We start from the raw sequence: 17,479 nt of genomic DNA, 5'->3' as shown, positions 1-17,479 counted from the left end.
TTGGTATTGAGGACAAGAATTTGTATGCTGACATTTCCTGATTTAGGTACAGTTTAGGGGTGCCCGGAGCATATTCTGAGAGGAGGGAGGATTTTGCTTAAAAGCAATTGCAGGGGCTACTTTTGCCTTGCGTTATAAACAGGGAAATGATTCTGAATCTGTAAATACCTGAATATTTATTTTGATAGTTATAGTAGTTCAGAAGCTGTTGTTTCTTGACTTGCATAGATTTTGAACTGTTATTAGAGCAACATACTTCTCACAGAAATCCTGTGGACAGTAATTGTTTTTAAGACTGCAGATGCTGTATTATACTCTTAGCTTTCTAGTCAAGACAAAATTGAAAGGTTCAAATATTCAGAATATAGCTCTACATATAATACAACATAGCTCTACTACATGTTTTGACTAATACTTTTTGCAAACTAAGAACGGTGCAAGCCTATTTGATCAAGTTTAGATACTGTCTTTTTGGGACATGTTTATGAGCTAGTATGTTTTACCTCTGGTACTAGATGTTACACTAAAACACTGCTACCTTTTTCTGTAAGTCAGAACTTTATACTCTGCATATATTCAATGAATTTTAATCGAGAAATTAATTCTAATTGGAAAAAACTGTATACTTAGTCAAAACAGGAAACCCACAAACTCAAGTCTTTCACAGCCAGTATTTGGATACTAGGTGACTGCCTTCTGAGTAAAGATGCTTCTCTAAACCAACAGAGGGCTCTCAGAGCTAGCAGTTCCTTGGATTGCATTTGATTACGGGAAATTTCAAGGAACTCTTTTCCTTAAATCTGGCTGGAAGCAGTGAAGCTCAGTACTTTCTCTAAAGGTGGCTGTCACAGCAGATCCTCATATAAGTGCAGAACAAGTGTCTAGATAAATTTAATTGTGCTTTTGGGGCTCCATGCATGTATGACTAGTGGGAGGAGTCACCTAGGTAGGTCTTTGGCTGGTGGCCAGCAATATCAGTGTCTTCTAGGAGCCCTGTTCTGTCATGGATTTTTTCCAGTCAGTAACTAATTTACTGCCCTTTGAACTGTCAGAATTCCTGTCCATGCAGCACTTGTTTCTTACCTTCCAGGTTTCTCTAAAGTGTTTAACTTTTGTCTAGTGCTGTCTCTCTCTTTATCTAATGTGTACATATTTTTTTTTAAAAAGTGTTTTTAGTGCTTAGCAGCCAAAGACTTAGCTAGGGGGACTCCTGCTGGTCATGTGCATGTAGAGCACGGACCCAAGAGTGGCTTCTCTGTGATGTACACCATCAGAGAACAGGAGTTACAGGTAACTTTTCTTGTGTAGTTCCAAATAGTATTTATATTCTCTAAAGGAATCTTCAAATGTATTCAATAGACTTGCACTGAATGAAAGTTGGAAGTTTTTTGCTTTTGTTGTTTATAACTCTTAATGTTTTTGTGCACTGATTTGAGCTCTTCATTTGTGTTAATCCAGAGTAATTGAATCCACACGTTTACACTAACTTCTTACCTAGAACTGTATATACTGTTACGATTTTTACTTTTGCAGGTTTGCTCTTTATCTTCCCCATATTTTCTGAACCTCTTGTGCTAATGGACTGAAATTCAGAGTATTTGTAAAGCATCAGTTTATAGATTAGTCACTAAAGCAGTTATTTAAAAAAAAAGCCTTGTTTTTACCTGTTATGTCTTTTCTTATTTTCAAATGCAAACTTAAGTACTCCTGATGTCATCTTTTGTCTCACAGAGTAAGATGTGGAGAAGTCTCAGAAGTGTGCTTTTTATCAGTGATTGATTCTGTTGAGGAGAGAACAGCATCTGTAGAGATTGTTTTTTAGCTCAATAAAGATCAATCACATTTCACTGGTGTGCTGAGTTAACTAAGTGCTGTGCCTAATTAGACAATAAGGATTCCAGAAGTGTTGGACTCCAGAAAATGAATGGGATGAGCATGTAACTAGCTTGTGTTCTCTCCTTTTAACTCTGTGGAATTCCACTCTGAAGAGTTTTATTATAGTTACAAGAAAAAATTATTTTCTTGGCTTCACTGTGAGATGAATGTTAGAACCTTGCAATCTGAACTGTAGAAATCAGTAGGTATTTTGGAAGAAATAGTGCAGCTTTCACCAGTGACCTGACATGTCTGAAGAGCACAATGTCTCACCTTGGAAGGGACCCACAAAGATTGTCTAGTCCAACTCCTAGCTCCACACAGGACCACCTAAAAATTAAACCACGAGTGTTGTCCAAATGTCTCTTGAAATCCAGCAGGCCATGGTGCAGTGACCACTTCCCTGAGGAGCCTATTCGAGTGCCTGACCACCCTCTGTGAAAAACATTTTCCTCATGTCCCGTATAACCCTCCCCTGCCCCAGCTCCATGCCATTCCCTCGGGTCCTGTCGCTGTCCCCAAAGAGCAGAGCTCAGCACCTGCCCCTCTGCTCCCCTTCATGAGGAAGCTGCAGGCCGCCATGAGGCCTCCCTCAGTGTCCTCTTCCCTAGGCCGAACAAACCCAGTGACCTCAGTTGCTCCTCATATGACTTCACTCTAGATTTTCACCATCTTTGCCTTCCTTTGGACACACTAATAGTTTCCTATCCTCATGTTATAGGACCTAACTAATAGCTTTATATCCTTATGTTATAGGACCTAAAACTGCACACAGTACTAGAGGTGATGCAGAGAGCACAATGGACAATCACTTCCCTCGACTGGTTAGCAATGCTGTGCTTAATGTACCCCAGAGAGAGCTGGCCCTTTTGTTTGGCAGGGCACACGTGACTCATAATCAACTTGCTGTCAACCAGAACTCCCACATGCCTTTCTGTTGCACTGCTCTTCAGCCTCATGTCCCCCTGTACAGTCTGTAAATATATCCAAGATTGCCCTGTCCCAGGTGCAGAATCCAACTTCATATGGTTGGTAATTTCCCAGCCCTCTAGTCTGTCAAGGTCTCTCCGCAAGGCCTCTACCCTTGAGAGAGTCAACAGCTCCTCCTAGTTTAATTAATTTAGTGTTGTCTGCAAGCTGGGTATGTGGGAGCATACTTGGGATGCTTCCTACTTCTTGTATACTTACATTTGCTTTTGGCCTCTTAGGACTGATCAACGCACCCTCTTAGGAGAGACGTCTGTTAATGGCCCTGTATGATACGTGATGTCTACTGCCTTGGCTGAAGAAATGAACTGATACCCAGGTGTTTGAGCATTTCTTGAGGATTTCATCTAGAGCCTGTTGAAGCCAGTCACTGCTGCACTAATTTCGCAAGGGATCAGGACCAGCAACATTTATATTCTAGATTTTAAGACATTGTACAGAAATTCATAAGTGTAAAAATATTGCACATTGAGAAATACCAATAATTTTTGCGTATGTTTATATTGTATTGTTCTAAATAATGGGTGGCCTGTGAAATAAGATCCTGCTACCCATGTAATGATGACAGTAGTGTTACTATAGTTAAAAATGGCTGTAAGAATAGTTTTATAAAAAAGTGAATACACAAATCTAATGTATTTGAGACATAACTATTTGACAATTAGTGTGACCAAAGTATTTAGCAGTTTTTCATACATTTTTCACCTTGTAAAAAGAAAAAGGAAAAAAAAAACAAAACCAAAAAAAAAATAAAACAATTCATGTTTCTTCCAGGTTGGCGAAGAATTGTAGAACTGAAATGCCCTATAAATGTTATTTTGGTTGTTTTAGCTTACAGAAGTGATTTAAATGAGAATTTTTGGTGTTCAACATTTTACAACAGGTTTTTTAATTGGTAATTGTTTTCTGTATTGTTTAAAACAGATCAAAAATGTAAGTCTATTGGTAGAGATTTTAAGTATTTATTGCTACAACTTAGTTGACAAATTGATGTTACTGTAAAGCCATATGTTCTGTTAAGTCTTGTTTGCTTGAAACAATACCTTACAGGTGAAACACTAGAATATTTGAAGTGCACATGGCTTGTTGTGTTTAAGTGGTTCACCTGCCTTTTAACCCATTCACCAAGATTTACTTTAATACCAAGCATTATACAATGGAACATTTCAGAACAATCTGCGTATTTAAAACGCTATAATCCTCTTAGACAAGTCAAGTAAATGAAATGCCCGTGCTGCTAATGTAATTACAGTACATGCATTTTAAAAGTATATAGTGTTCTTTTAATACAAATTTTGGCAGCAGAGCATGTTAATTGTTACTTTCACTGTACTGATCTGTGTGAGGCTTTCATTTGTATGTTCTAAACCAGTTTTTTCACAGCTGGTTTGTGTATATATATATAGTGATTATGGAAACTAATTCTGTGTAATTTATAATTTTCTATGTCATTGTACAAATCCAACAGCCTTCTCAAACAAACAGAAGCAATATACTGTATATTGCCACATTGTCTGGTGAAAGGGTTAAAGTATTTCACCTGCACTTTTAGATGCAAATCCATTTTTATTTCCTTAATAGTTAAATTCATTTATTTTTACATCATTTGTTTTCCTGACCAGTATTTAAAGCCAAAAGGATACTCTAAACAATGGCCAATGATTTATTTTAGAAAGCGTCCCAAGCAACGTGCCTAAACATTACATTGCGTACAGAAATAATAAATAATTAAAAAAAAAAAGGTATAATGGCATGGCCCTTATTGCTTTCTGTCTTGCATTTTCTCAGCAAATTTCAGTGGCATTTGTCCTTGCGTATTGTTTCAAACTGATTCCTTGTCTGTAAAAGGAGGGGAAAAAACACTATCGTAAGTGGAATCGGAAACACTGCCTCTTTATTTATACCTTGTATATGATGGAATTGAGTCAGTTTAAGTTGTTCCTTCTGTTCAGATTGCTTCTAGATCACCTATGTTCTCCCTTCTCCTTCTGAATCTGAGTGGTTGTGAGTGCTTTCCTGTGATGTATTATTTGCATCTCAAAACATGAATTCTGAAGACTTTAATTTAGATTATGATTGTTTACTTTGTATGTGACATGCAGTCATCCACAATAAGAAATCTTTCCACATGGCTAACTGGCTGCAAGATAATGGAGTGCTGCAAGCAAAACTGTCAGGGTGGCCTTGTACTCCTGAGAGAATGCCTTTTTTTTTTTTTTTTTTTTCTCCCAAATAGACCATGGCCATATTGGCTGCATCTTGTTATTTATGGGGGGAAAAAGCTGAAATTGGGGCATGACTAGAGTTGCATTAGAAGAAAGAAGAAAGTGTGCAGTAACTGAATCCTCTAAGTTGCTAATAGGAATATAGAACTTACTCTGTGGGATAAGTACTTTGAGATTTGACCCTCTGGAATGTACAAATTCAGAAACTCAAATATTTTTGTTGCTAGACAAAAATATTTTTTTTAGTTTTCTATTAGCACCTACTATCTTAAACTAATGTTTCTCTCTAGACCTTTTACAAATAAACTACTGTTTCTCTCTAGACCTTTTACAAATACTGTACATTTAGTCTTTGTTTAACCTTGAAGGATGCAGGCTCTGATGTGGCATGTTTGTGACCAAAAATAGTTAATTTTTAGGATTGTTTTGGAGACTGTCATAATGTGCAACTATATATTGTCAAGGCATACCACAGGCTCTTAGCTGTAGGGCTTAATATGATCTCTGTACCATTTATTCATTTTCATTGGAACTAGTATTTCTCTGCTTGAGTACTGTAACCTTTCACAGTCTTCACTGTGTTTTCAGAAAGCAACTTTTTTGATCTAAGCAGTCTCTGAGGAGTTTCACTTCAGTCTTGGTGTAGTCTAAGGTATTTTCTCATGGAAGTGCACCGTTCCTCCTGCAGGTTTCTGTTTTGCATGGATCAAGAACAAAAACAAACAAAACCAACTCATCCTCATTTCTTGGGGGGGGTTGACTGTTAAGTGTAATGGGGCAAGAATTATTTTTGTTAACCATTGTGGTGAATTAATGTTTTCTATAAAGCTGAGAATGTTTAGAAGCTCAAAAATAAACATAGGCTTTTCTATTAGCTACAGCTTTTTTGTTCAAGAGGTATAAAGGGAATAATACTCACTACTCAGCTGACAGCCTTACTAGGTCTTAAGCTATATATATATGTGCAAGAATATATGTGCAAGGACTGCTCATTACCTTCTTGCCTTAAGCAGCTTTTACAGTGGCTGCAGATGAAACTGATGAAACACTGCAGTAAGTAGCTAGTAAAGAACCTGAAACAAACTTATTCCTGCAAGAAGTAAAGGAGGGACAGCACTGTCTGTGTCAATACTGCCTAAATACGGCTCAGTATAAAAGAGACTTGTATCCCTTTTGTCTAAGGGCTTTGTCAGGATAATTGCTTGCAGAACTTAAGAGAACAGTGCTAGAGATACAACTTTTCTACACTCAAAAGGAGAAAATTACAGCCAGAGTGACAGATACACGATTCCAGCTTTTAATTATTTTTTTTAGTAAAAGTACCTCTGGCTTTCAGTGCATCCTGATAATGTTGTATTTGGCATGCTCTTTTGCTTGGTGTCTCATAGAAGATTGCACAAAACTAAGATTCAGGACACTGCACAAAGATACAGTGATGTGTTGTTAGAATTACAAAAATGACATGCTCAGGATGCAGGCTTTTATGAAGTAAATGCTCCTTTTTCATACAAGTTAAAAGCTAAATGGAGGTGAAGGCTGATAAGTAAAAGCATGCACGTCTAAAGCTTGAAGAGACCTCTTCTGTGAATCTGTGCACCAACGAATGTGGAATTTCACTTCATTCCTTCTGCTTTATGAGCCCAGTAATTTGCCTCTGACTGTACATAAAGAACATTAATTATATTAACTATTTGCTTTTAATAGTTCCGGATAACATACTTTACTACTAGCAACTACAAAAACAAACAAACAAAAAAAAAAACAAAAACAAACAAAAGTAACCTAGTTGTAATTGATAATAGGTCTAAAATTCTGATGTGGCATATCTTTTATATTTTAGGGGGTTAGATGTAACTGAAATAATAGACAACCTGTAGACAACCTGGTCCAGTGCTCTGTCACCTCACAGTAACAAAGTGTTTTCTCATATCTAGTTGGAACTTCCCATGGTTCAGTTTGTGCCCATTGTCTTGTCCTGTTGCTGGGCACCACTGAAAAGCATCTGGCCTCATCCTCTTGACGCCCTCCCTTCAGATATTTAAACACATTGGTAAGGTCTCTCAATCTTCTCCAAACTGAACAGGCCCAGCTCTCTCAGCCTTTCATCATATGAGAGCTGCTCCGGTCCCTTCATCATTTTAATGGCGCCTTCACTGAATTCATTTTGGTAGCTCCATGTCCCTTTTGTGCTGGGGAGTCCAGAACTGGACACAATGCTCCAGGTGTAGCTGCAGGGCTGAGTAGAGAGGGAGGATCACCTCCCTTAACCTGCTGGCAACACTATTCCTAATACACCCCAAGATATCATTGGCCTCCTTGGCCACAAGGGCACATTGCTGGCTCATGTTTAACCTGTTGCCCACCAGGACTCCCAGCTTTCTCCACAGAGCTGCTCTCCAGCAGGTCACCCTCCAGCCCATACTGGCACTTGGGGTTATTCCTCCCTTCTTGCAGGACCCTGCACTTGCCTTTGTTGAACTTCCTGAGGTTCTTCTCAGCCCAACCCTCCAGCCTCCCTCTGAATGACAGCACAGCCCTCTGGGGTACCAGCCGCTCCTCCCAGCTTTGTGTCGTCAGCAAACTTGTAAAGGGTGCACTCTGTGCCATCATCCAGGTCACTGATGAATAAATTGAACAAGACTGGACCCAGCACTGACCCCTGGGGGACCCCGCTCACTACAGGCCTTAAACTAGAGTGCACCGCTGAGCACAACCCTCTGAGCTGTGCCATCCAGACAATTATCAGTCTCTCTGTGGTGGTTTTACTCAGCTGGGCAGCTGAGCTCCACCATAGCCTTCTCTCCCTCCCCCTTCTCAAAGGGAAAGGGGGAGAAAATACAATGAAAAAGGCTCAGGGGTTGAGATAAGCACAGAGAGATCACTCAACAGTTATTGTCACAGGCAATACAGACTCAACATAAGATTAATGTCGTTTGCTGCCTCTCACTAACAAGCTAGAGCTGTGAGAAACTCAAAACAAATGAAAAATACTTTCCCCCTATCTACCCTCTTCTACATCCTACCCCTGAGCGGTGCAGGGGAATGGGGAATGGGGGCTGTGGTCAGTCCCTAACGCTTCACCTCCACCGCTCCTTCATGGTCCCTCTCTGCCCCTGCTCGCCGTGGGGTCCTTCCCACGGGATGCCGTCCTTCCCCAACTGAGCCTGCGGGGGCTGCCCACAGACTGCAGCTCTTCAAGAACTGCTCCAAGGTCCATCCACGTGCTCCGCCGGGGGCTCCTCCACAGGCTGTAGGGGAACTGCTGCTGCCTGCCTGGAGCACCTCCTGCCCTCCTGCTGCACTGACCTGGGGGGCTGCAGGGCTGGCTCTCACTCCTCTCTCCCAGCTGCTGTTGTACAGCAGATTGTTTTTGTTTGTTTGTTTGTTTTTGTGGGCCCCATTCAACATTGGGCCCACATTTTCCCCAGTCTCCCTTTTGCTACTGATGTATTTGAAGAAGCCCTTACTGTTGTCCTTGACATCACATACCAGATTTAATTCCAAGTTGGCCTCTTTATCTCATCCCTGCATATTCTGACAACGTCCATAAGTCTAAGTTTCTTGTTTACTAGTCAGAAAACAATCAAATAAATAAAATTTAAGTGATCTCTGACTTCGGACAGCAGTTACATCGATAGCAGTATGTTCCATTTCTTTCTTAGGCAGCTCAACGGGCAGCTCTGTTAAGTGGCAGACAAAAAATACAAACTGAGAAAGGTAACATCAAGAAGCAGTGACAAGAAAAATGCTAAGGAATTTAGTAATTAGCCTATGACTTAGTAAATATCCTAAGTTGAACCGTATAAACAAAGTGCTTCAGATGAATGTGAGTTCCAGTTCCAGAAACATGCCTTTAAGGGTATGCTCCATTTCAGTTATTAGGAGTAGCTTTCCAGGGTGAAACCACACTTTTAATGCCGCCTCTTGGACTTGTGAGGTATATTTAACTTTAATTTCTCATGTTTGCCCAAAAATAAAATTTATCTACATTTTCTAATTTTATTCCTTATTACAATCTATGCTTCCTTGTTGTTGTCTTTGCCTCCTTAAAAAAATCTGCAGAGCAGGCCTTATGTTTGCAGTTTTCCACTGCTCTAGTACAAACTGGTGTTTATCCTCGTGTACCAAGAGCAGTTATTCTCTGTTCTGCCCTTGATATGCAGCACTGATTCTGAGGACTTCTCACTTGTGCAGACCTTTTGGCGGTAAATAGAACTATGCAACCACTACTGTACTAACCACTGCAGAGCCTGCACCCCAAATCTCTGAGGAAAAACATGAAACACTTGTGTTTTTCTCTTTCATTGCTTTCCCTCTGTTACAGGCTAAATCATTCTCCTCCTAATCAGTACATAAGAACTCAGTATCACCGTTTCATATTTCCTCCTTGTATCATAAATTTCATCATACCCACTCTCTTCATCTCTGTTGTGCTCTCCTTTTCCTGAAACATCTCCCGTGGTAGGAAATGCTCAAATTTGATGTCAAATCAGCTGATGTCAGCTGATAAAATGAACGTTAATACCTGCAGTTCTAGATGTGATTTCAAATTTCTACTGGATCTTTGATTTTTTACTGGTTAAAAAACAAACAAACAGAAAAACACTATTGGTTCATACGGGCAAAAATAATCGAAGACATTGAATCTGATTCAGAATTTGATGCCTTAGTATGAGTAAGAATAATACTTTTAATATATTTTACAAGCTCTTTTGTGATTATTGAAATATAAGTTATTAATATTATTGAAATTTATTAATTTAATAGATTTAATAAATTGTCGAAATTTATTAATTTGGTAATTATTAATGAGTACTGTCATGGCAAATTCCAAAATTTTGAAGATTTTTATGAGTAGATCTGAAACTTAGTCTTAGAAAATGAAGAATGATGAACAATAGCCATGACCTAGTAATACTTTGAAATGGGATTAAAAAATCCTAAATAAATAGGTAAATTTTTAAATAATCGGAGTGTAGCTGAAATCTGAAGGGGAAAAGCCAGTTGAAGTGCTGTAAAACAAGAAGGGACCACCAGACCTGTTCAAAGACCTGACGTTCCCTTTAGTTGTATTTATGCGTTTCTGAGTGTAGCTGGGGTGAGTTGTCCTTTACTGATCCTGACATGAGATGTAAGCTCTACATCTTTACGTAGTCAGTGAAGCTGTGAGGCATAAGGTCATACATCAGCTGAACATAAATCAGTAGTTGGAGGAGTCAGATAAAAGCAAACATATTACTGGGAAATTTACCAGCGTATTTCCTGTATTCATGAAAAGGTCAGCTGTGGAACCTGAGGGCAGCTTTGTGTTTTAAAAAAAGTAATGTAACCATTTGGACAGAGACCATAGAAAGCTATGTGAATTATAGAGATCTAGTAAGTATTACTTACGAAAAACACTTCTACAAATTTTTGGTTAGCTGGGAGATAATTGAGGTGAGAAGTAAATGTTCAGATGGGAAAAAGACTATTGCAAGAAAATAGAAAACGTTGGTCTCCAAAGCTGCATTTTCAGCCACTGGATTCCTGATAACGTACAGTCTGTCCACTTACACTGACACACAAAAAAATCATTATTGTTCTACTTAAAGTTTGCCTACAATAAAATGATGCAAAAGCCTTGGAAGTTTGTCTTCCTGATAACAATTCCTTGCAAATTTCCCAAACAAATACAACATGGAGCTTTTGAGTCATCTGTTTTACTGTGAAATACAGCTTGTGGTCTAAATTGATTAGATGAATGTTCTGTTGCAAATAACCTACATCCTGTAGATGGGGTTATCAGACTATATGCAAATGAAGGAAAATCCATTTTTTTAAATTTATCTGAAATCAAATACTTATTTCAGAACAAGTGACTTGGAAATGCCTGATTTTTGAAAAAGAAAATAAACTTTTTTATCTTTTATTGTAATAAAATAATCTTTGATAAAATAATATAGGAAAGAACACCAATGCAGACAACAGGCAAGTGATTTAAAACAGATGTGAAATTCCCTCTATGTAGAAAATTATAGGCACTGGTGATGACATTAGACGCGTATGACTAATCACAGTTAATGCTTGCTGTTGCCAATTAGACTTATTAGCACAAGCAATTTGAGCACAGGATGACATTACTTTAATTACTGTAAGCAGCTTGTTCATTTATTGAGTAGTGTGCATTTAGAAGAGGGTTACTCTCTCTACAAATTAATCATAACCTTCTTCATCATTAGAAATTCAGGAAAACTGAGGGAAGAAAGACTTTACCATGGAAAGAGAAAAAATTGGGTGATGAAAGTCTGACAGTAATTTTGGTATTTTACTACTATTTTATTTTTTTTGATAAAAAGACAAAAGCTATTGTATGATTTCTGTCTAAAAGCTGTACGAGTGGGACAAAATTGCTACCATTAGAGTTAAGGCAAGACATTATGACCATTAGGTGGTAGCAATGCAAAAAAAATCTTGTGAAGATGTACAGTACAAAATAAGGCTGAACATATCTAGAGGGAAAAAAAAAAAAAGCTGAAAAAGAAACCCAGAACTTATTTTCCACTCTTTTATCATATGAAGATGCACTCCATTTTGTTAGTCATCTGCACGTGCTTCAGTTCCTTTGCACACGGAAGAACTTCTTTCCCCCTTTCTGGAGCAGTGACTTTTTGTGGCAGACTGCCACAGCTTGTTCTCAGGGTGAGATTTCTGATCAGAATGATCTCTCCTTTCTCATTTCTGTGCTGAAGACTATACTGTGAAGATTTCTAGCAATACATACCAAAGTGTTAAAGGGCAGAGGTATACATGCACCAGCAATACAAGTGAAATTGCAAGGTTTCAAAATAAGAAAGCATTTGACAAATTCTGTCTGGCTTGTCAGGGGCTTGCTGATTTGTTGTTGGTGGTTTTCCTGTTGTTTTGTTTGTTTGTTGTTTTTAAAATAAGGTCACCACTTAAAAGTTTCTTTGGGTGCACACTGTGCAATATTGCCTGAAAGGTTATGGTGCTTTTGTCAAAGACTGGGATCACAGCGTCTGATATTCTATGATGGCACTATCAAAATAGTCGTGAAACAAGGAGGAGGTTGAAGAGTAAATGCGAAGACTGCTGTATTTACCTGGCTGCAGAAAGATATTTTTATTCTTCATGAGTTCTTCACATAAACTTAAAAGAAACAAAACAAAATATCAACATCGACACCACCACCACCTGTGGTGTTTGCAGCCTGAAGGGTACAAATCTACAAGGCATGTTTGCAGTGACAGTCCCATTAGCAAACATTGGTGGGCAGTAAATTTTCCATTGTTGTTTTGATTTTTTAGCCATGGAAATACCATGCCAGTGAGCAATTCTGGGCCACAGAAATTATTTCAAAGAAAGAAGGACTTTGCCAGTGTTATTCAAGGAACAGTGCCCAAAGGAGAAAGAATTAGCACTTCAGGCTGCTGTGTAGGAAAGGGCTTTGAGCCATTGGCTGCAGAAAAGAGAATCGCCAGATAAATGTGGAGCAGCACATTCATTTCAACATCGATCTTCACTCACTGTGAGCAGCCCAGACACACCCAAACACAGCTTTGCACACATTTGCACACTTTAGCCCCTGAAAGGCTAAAACTGTCCTAGTCTATAGAAAGAGTATTCCACTCACCGATTCTCCTGACATGTTACTATTTAAAATAATGTCATTTGCATAGGAATTTTAATGACTTGTGAAGATGCAGTGCTGTGTGTGAGGAATCCAGTGAACCCCTGATCCCTAGTTTGCATCACTCTAATAATCTAATTCACATTTTGATAAGATGTGGGGGAGGCAAGAAAGGAAGGGGCAATCATAGCACTGTAGTTTAAGTTGTTCATAAATATACAATTCAACAGGGAGGAAAAAGACCTTGCCAATGTTTTTGATATTTTGTGATGAGGTGCAATTAAAAGCGTATTTACTATGCAACTGGTATTCTGCTCTGATCTGGCCAAGACTAGCTATTAGAGCTATCCCAAGGAAGCGTTTTTCTCTGTCACTGCTGATGGCTCTTTCCATAATGCTGCCAGCTACTGTATTCAAACTGTTGGCAGGGTCCTCTCGCTGCAGTTATCTAGTTTGGAATTTAGATATCCCTGTCTGCTAAGTGTGGAGAACAGGCTCAAACTCTGCTAGTCCTGATCCTATCCCATTATTCATTGGCATGCCCTGGGAAATTACTAATTTTTATCAGGTTGCATTTGCACAGACTGTGGGGCTCTTTCAAAGACAGAAGTCACTGTGTAATCTTCAGGCTTAGACTGATAGAAAGAAGTAATGTAAAAAGATAGAATTGTTTTTTGTGCTTGTTTCGTGACCTGAGGTTCTATTTTGGCTGACTATAGTAGTCAGCAGCACGTTGGTCTGTACTTACCTTATGCAAATAATTTCTATAATGAATGCATTTCCCAGTGGTGAACTACCCACCTCACTCACATTAGAGACTCACAAATGCTTTTTGCTCTATCACACCTAGTCACATTGCTCATGAAGCAAATAAGGAGCATTCAGCGTAATTATATTTCCACAATACTGATGCTTCTTATGTTTCCTTTGTGCTGATCTTTCCAGAGTCTTCTGCAACCCTTTATATTATTAATACAATTTTCTTTGTCTAGTTTCTTAAAGTAAAAAATCTAAATAAGTCTGTATGTTTTAGAACAGTGTGAAATATCTTATCTTAAGCCAGCTTTCATGGGGAGCTGCAAAATCAGGGATGCTTGCAAAGCATAGAAGCACAGAGTAAACAAAAATATGTAACTCCCAGAAAAAATATATAAAAAGCGACCTTAAGTGCAAAGCATATGGATATTGTTCAGAGCAACTGAGTAATTCTGTGCTAGCTGTTCAGTCATCCAGTGATCTCATTCTCATCCCATGTCAGTGTCAAGCTATTTGTAAACATGCTGGCTCAACAACAGAGTCCAAGCCCTGTTCACATACATGTTCAACTTTTGTTGGCTCCTTAATATGCAGACCTTTATTGCTGCTCCCTTGGGACAGCAGCTGCTGTCTCAGCCTGTACTATACAGGGCCAACCTGACCACCAGATAGTACTCAGTGAAAGATTTCCTATCTAACTGTAGTGTGTAGATATGTTAACTTTCCGTAAGACTGTCTGTATTCTCATTCCCATCCTCTGTCTTTCCTCCCTGTTTTGTAACTGTCCTGATTTAATTACAGAAGTTGATTATAGTCCCATCTTAGGAGACAATGAGTTTATCATTGGTAGAACATTTGGATACAAGCCTGTAACGTAAACTGTTTTTTCTGGGCATCTCAAGATACCTTCACCCAGATGAAGGGGATCCCACTTCTCCATTGACTTTTAAAACATGGTTATCAGTTAATGATGTGGAAAGGGCTGCACACAGAAAGGCAATAAAATTTGTCCTCTGAACTGAAATAGGACAGCAAAAATGGAAGTAATCTGCACCAGGCTGCAAAATGACTTCACAATATTGAATAAAAGCAGACAATATTCTAAAGAATAAATAATATTCTAAATAATATTCTGAAGAATTTTATTCTGAAGAATATAGAATAACAATAAAAGGTACTGAGAGCAACAGCAGAGATGATCAAAGGTAAGAAACAGCATATGCAAAAGATAAATAGAATTTGTCTTCTGTGCTGAAAAAGTGACTGAGAACATGATGAAGAGTTTTAAAATCATGAAGAGAAAATGATCAGTTTTCTACACCATAAGAAGTTCATTGCACTAAACTATCAAGCCACAAATTTAAGAAAAGGAACGACATAACTAAATTTGGAACAGTGCTACAAATTACTGTGGAGGAAAAAGCTTGAACAGGTTCAAAAGTGATTAGAGAAATTAATGACAGAGAATAAAGACATCAGGACTGTTCAGTGTATTGAAACACCCCTCAGCTCAGGAAGTCCACATGCCACAGGCTGTTGCAAAAGGGGGGAATACCATGAGCAATGTCACTGAACTTATCTTTTCCTTTTTTCTTTCCCCAGCCATCTATTACTGTCTCTCTGAGTCAGATCAGTACTAGATGCCTGCTTGAAAAAGCAAGCTTTGAACAAAATCTGTATTAAAAGGAGGTATTAAAATGTAAAACATTTCTCATTCATGTAAACAGACTTACGTATTAATCACAGGAATACTGGTGTAATCAGACGTTTTAAAGTACAAATGGAAATTTTCTATCAGCTAGCTTCAGATTATTAGATGAGATATTAGTTGCACTCCAGCAGTGCCTCCCGCTAAGGGGAGTGAGTCCCAAAGCAATATGTGTGATTATGACTGTATTTTCATATAGTATGCCTTCAGGGATTAAAAATTGTTTTGAAAGTGGAGACTGACTGACTTGAGTTATCTAATTCATCACTGAGATACAGTCCTTTTATGCCAGTTAGTTGCTTTTGCCAACTGCAGATGAAGAACTCTTTTAGTTGGAATATTAGAGCTTGCCAATAGTTCATAGACTTTCCTTACACTTGAGTTTAATAGCTACTTAGTCTAAGTAGTACCATTAGTAGTACACAGTAAGTTAACTGTGCCAAAATCTGGAAATATTGACATTAAAGCTATTTCAAAACTACCGATTCTTCCCCTTAAGAAAGTTCACCCTTTCTTTATGTCCTATTTGAGACTCTAAATACTGGTTAGAGTTGGGAATAAGTTATACATCCTACGTCTTTATAACAGAGTCCTGCTTGAGAGCAAATCACACATCAAGAACTATTCTATTTTTCTATTGATAAGTTCTATATTACAAAAACACACAAGTCTGATCTTTACACAACAACAATTTCCTTACTTTTCCCCAATGCATGGTCTCTGCAAGCAGGTTTTAATTCTTTATTCTTTCCTGTTAAAATTGCTTCTTAATTTTTGATCTGTGATGCAATCCCCATAGAAGTTTTATATATTGATGTTTAATTTAAATGAAATATTTGTTTATTATATGATAAACTGCCAAACACTGTTACCAAGAGTACCCCGATATTTTGATATAACTCATATTTACCTACATCACAGGAACATTTATAATTAGGTTAGATTGTAGTTTATCAAGATGAACTCACAGAGCAGTTAAAAGAGTTCCCAGAAGCTTTATTAAAGAATTCTTTCTTTTTTACTAGAAGCTACATTTCTGGGGAGTAGAAGGAATTTTCAGGGTGAAGGACTTGGCAGTAGGCCTAATTCTTTAATATCGAGAAAATATCAAAAAATTCAACACCCACAACAGCTTAAATTATTGGCCTTCTTTTTTATCTTTTTTTTTTTTTTAATCTTTTATTTATTTATTTATTTATTTTCTAGAGCACACATGCTGTGTAACTTTGTGTTAAGTGAAAGTGTAATCACAAATTTTTTTTTAAAAAAAAAGTTTTTAGAAACCTTCATATCATTTATTAAAATGACCGTAATTCTTTAAGACATAGCCACAAGATAAAAAGAAAATTTGTTACATGTATGGCTGAAAAGAAAATATGCTAGCGAGAACAGGTACAATAGCAGGTGATAGGTAAACCAAAAAGTAGAGTAGGTCAGCATTTGACCTACGCTCTGTAAAGTGCTAGAATCAGCTGAGGAAAAGGAAGGCAGGAAGGAAGGAGGGAAGGAAGAAAGAAAAAGAGAAAAAAAAGAGGGAAGAGAGGAAGAGAGGAATGAAGAAAACTGTATCATCTTGAAGTCAGGGATGGCAAGCTAACAGATTCTGACAATCTCCCTCTGCCTTTTTTTTTTTTTTCTTTCCTCTTTCTAAGTACTAATACCATCCACATTTTTTTCTGAAGAATTATCAGAGCCCAAGGTGCTCTAATTATATCCTTAAACCAGGTGATGGAAGAACACTGATTTTATAAACTATTTCACAAACAACGTATCTAATATTTACTATCATAAATATTTATTATTATATAACTTTATAAATATTTCAGCAAAATTCAATATGAAGACTAGCTGAGGAACAAGACCGAGCAATAAAACAGAATCTAGCAAACAGAATGATAAGGATACATAGATGTGCATACAGACAAATGTAATTCACTTTGCTTACAGTGGAATTTGTCTGCAGATAAGAGGACTAATTTACTACTTAATGTTTTCCAAATAGTCTATGAATTAGTACTTTGTTTTAAAAATGCTGTCTTGAGAAAAGATTAGTATGCTTCTTAATAACCCAGAATGACTCACAAGGCTTCACAGTTGACACCAATTGCATTTTAAAGGTCTTCATTTGCAGAATTCTAATAAAAAACATTTTAGATGCCTCTAAATATTGAAATGGTTTTGAAATCATTAAAATTTCCCTAAATATCACATATATTATTCAAATAGGAGTTAATGCACAAATAAAAAGCAAATAAAAAAGCAAGCTAACCATAAATATACATAAAACGAGTAAATTTCATT

At 37.7% G+C, this 17,479-nt stretch overlaps 1 protein-coding gene across 8 annotated transcripts in view; it reads left to right on the top strand.

The window, feature by feature from the left end:
• PPP6R3 (protein phosphatase 6 regulatory subunit 3) overlaps positions 1-4,610 on the top strand; it is a 58,582-nt gene extending 53,972 nt beyond the window's left edge. For all 8 annotated transcript variants that reach the window (XM_035327157.1, XM_035327155.1, XM_035327153.1 and 5 more), the window contains one exon: positions 3,084-4,610. In XM_035327157.1, the coding sequence (XP_035183048.1) occupies positions 3,084-3,135 (52 nt within the window). In that variant the 3' untranslated portion in view covers positions 3,136-4,610. The remainder of the gene's footprint in view (positions 1-3,083) is intronic.
• The last annotated feature ends 12,869 nt before the right edge of the window (positions 4,611-17,479 follow it).

Source organism: Oxyura jamaicensis, chromosome 5, assembly GCF_011077185.1.
Source record: "Oxyura jamaicensis isolate SHBP4307 breed ruddy duck chromosome 5, BPBGC_Ojam_1.0, whole genome shotgun sequence".
Lineage (NCBI taxonomy): Eukaryota > Metazoa > Chordata > Aves > Anseriformes > Anatidae > Oxyura > Oxyura jamaicensis.
This window is presented reverse-complemented; position numbering and strand designations above follow the sequence as displayed.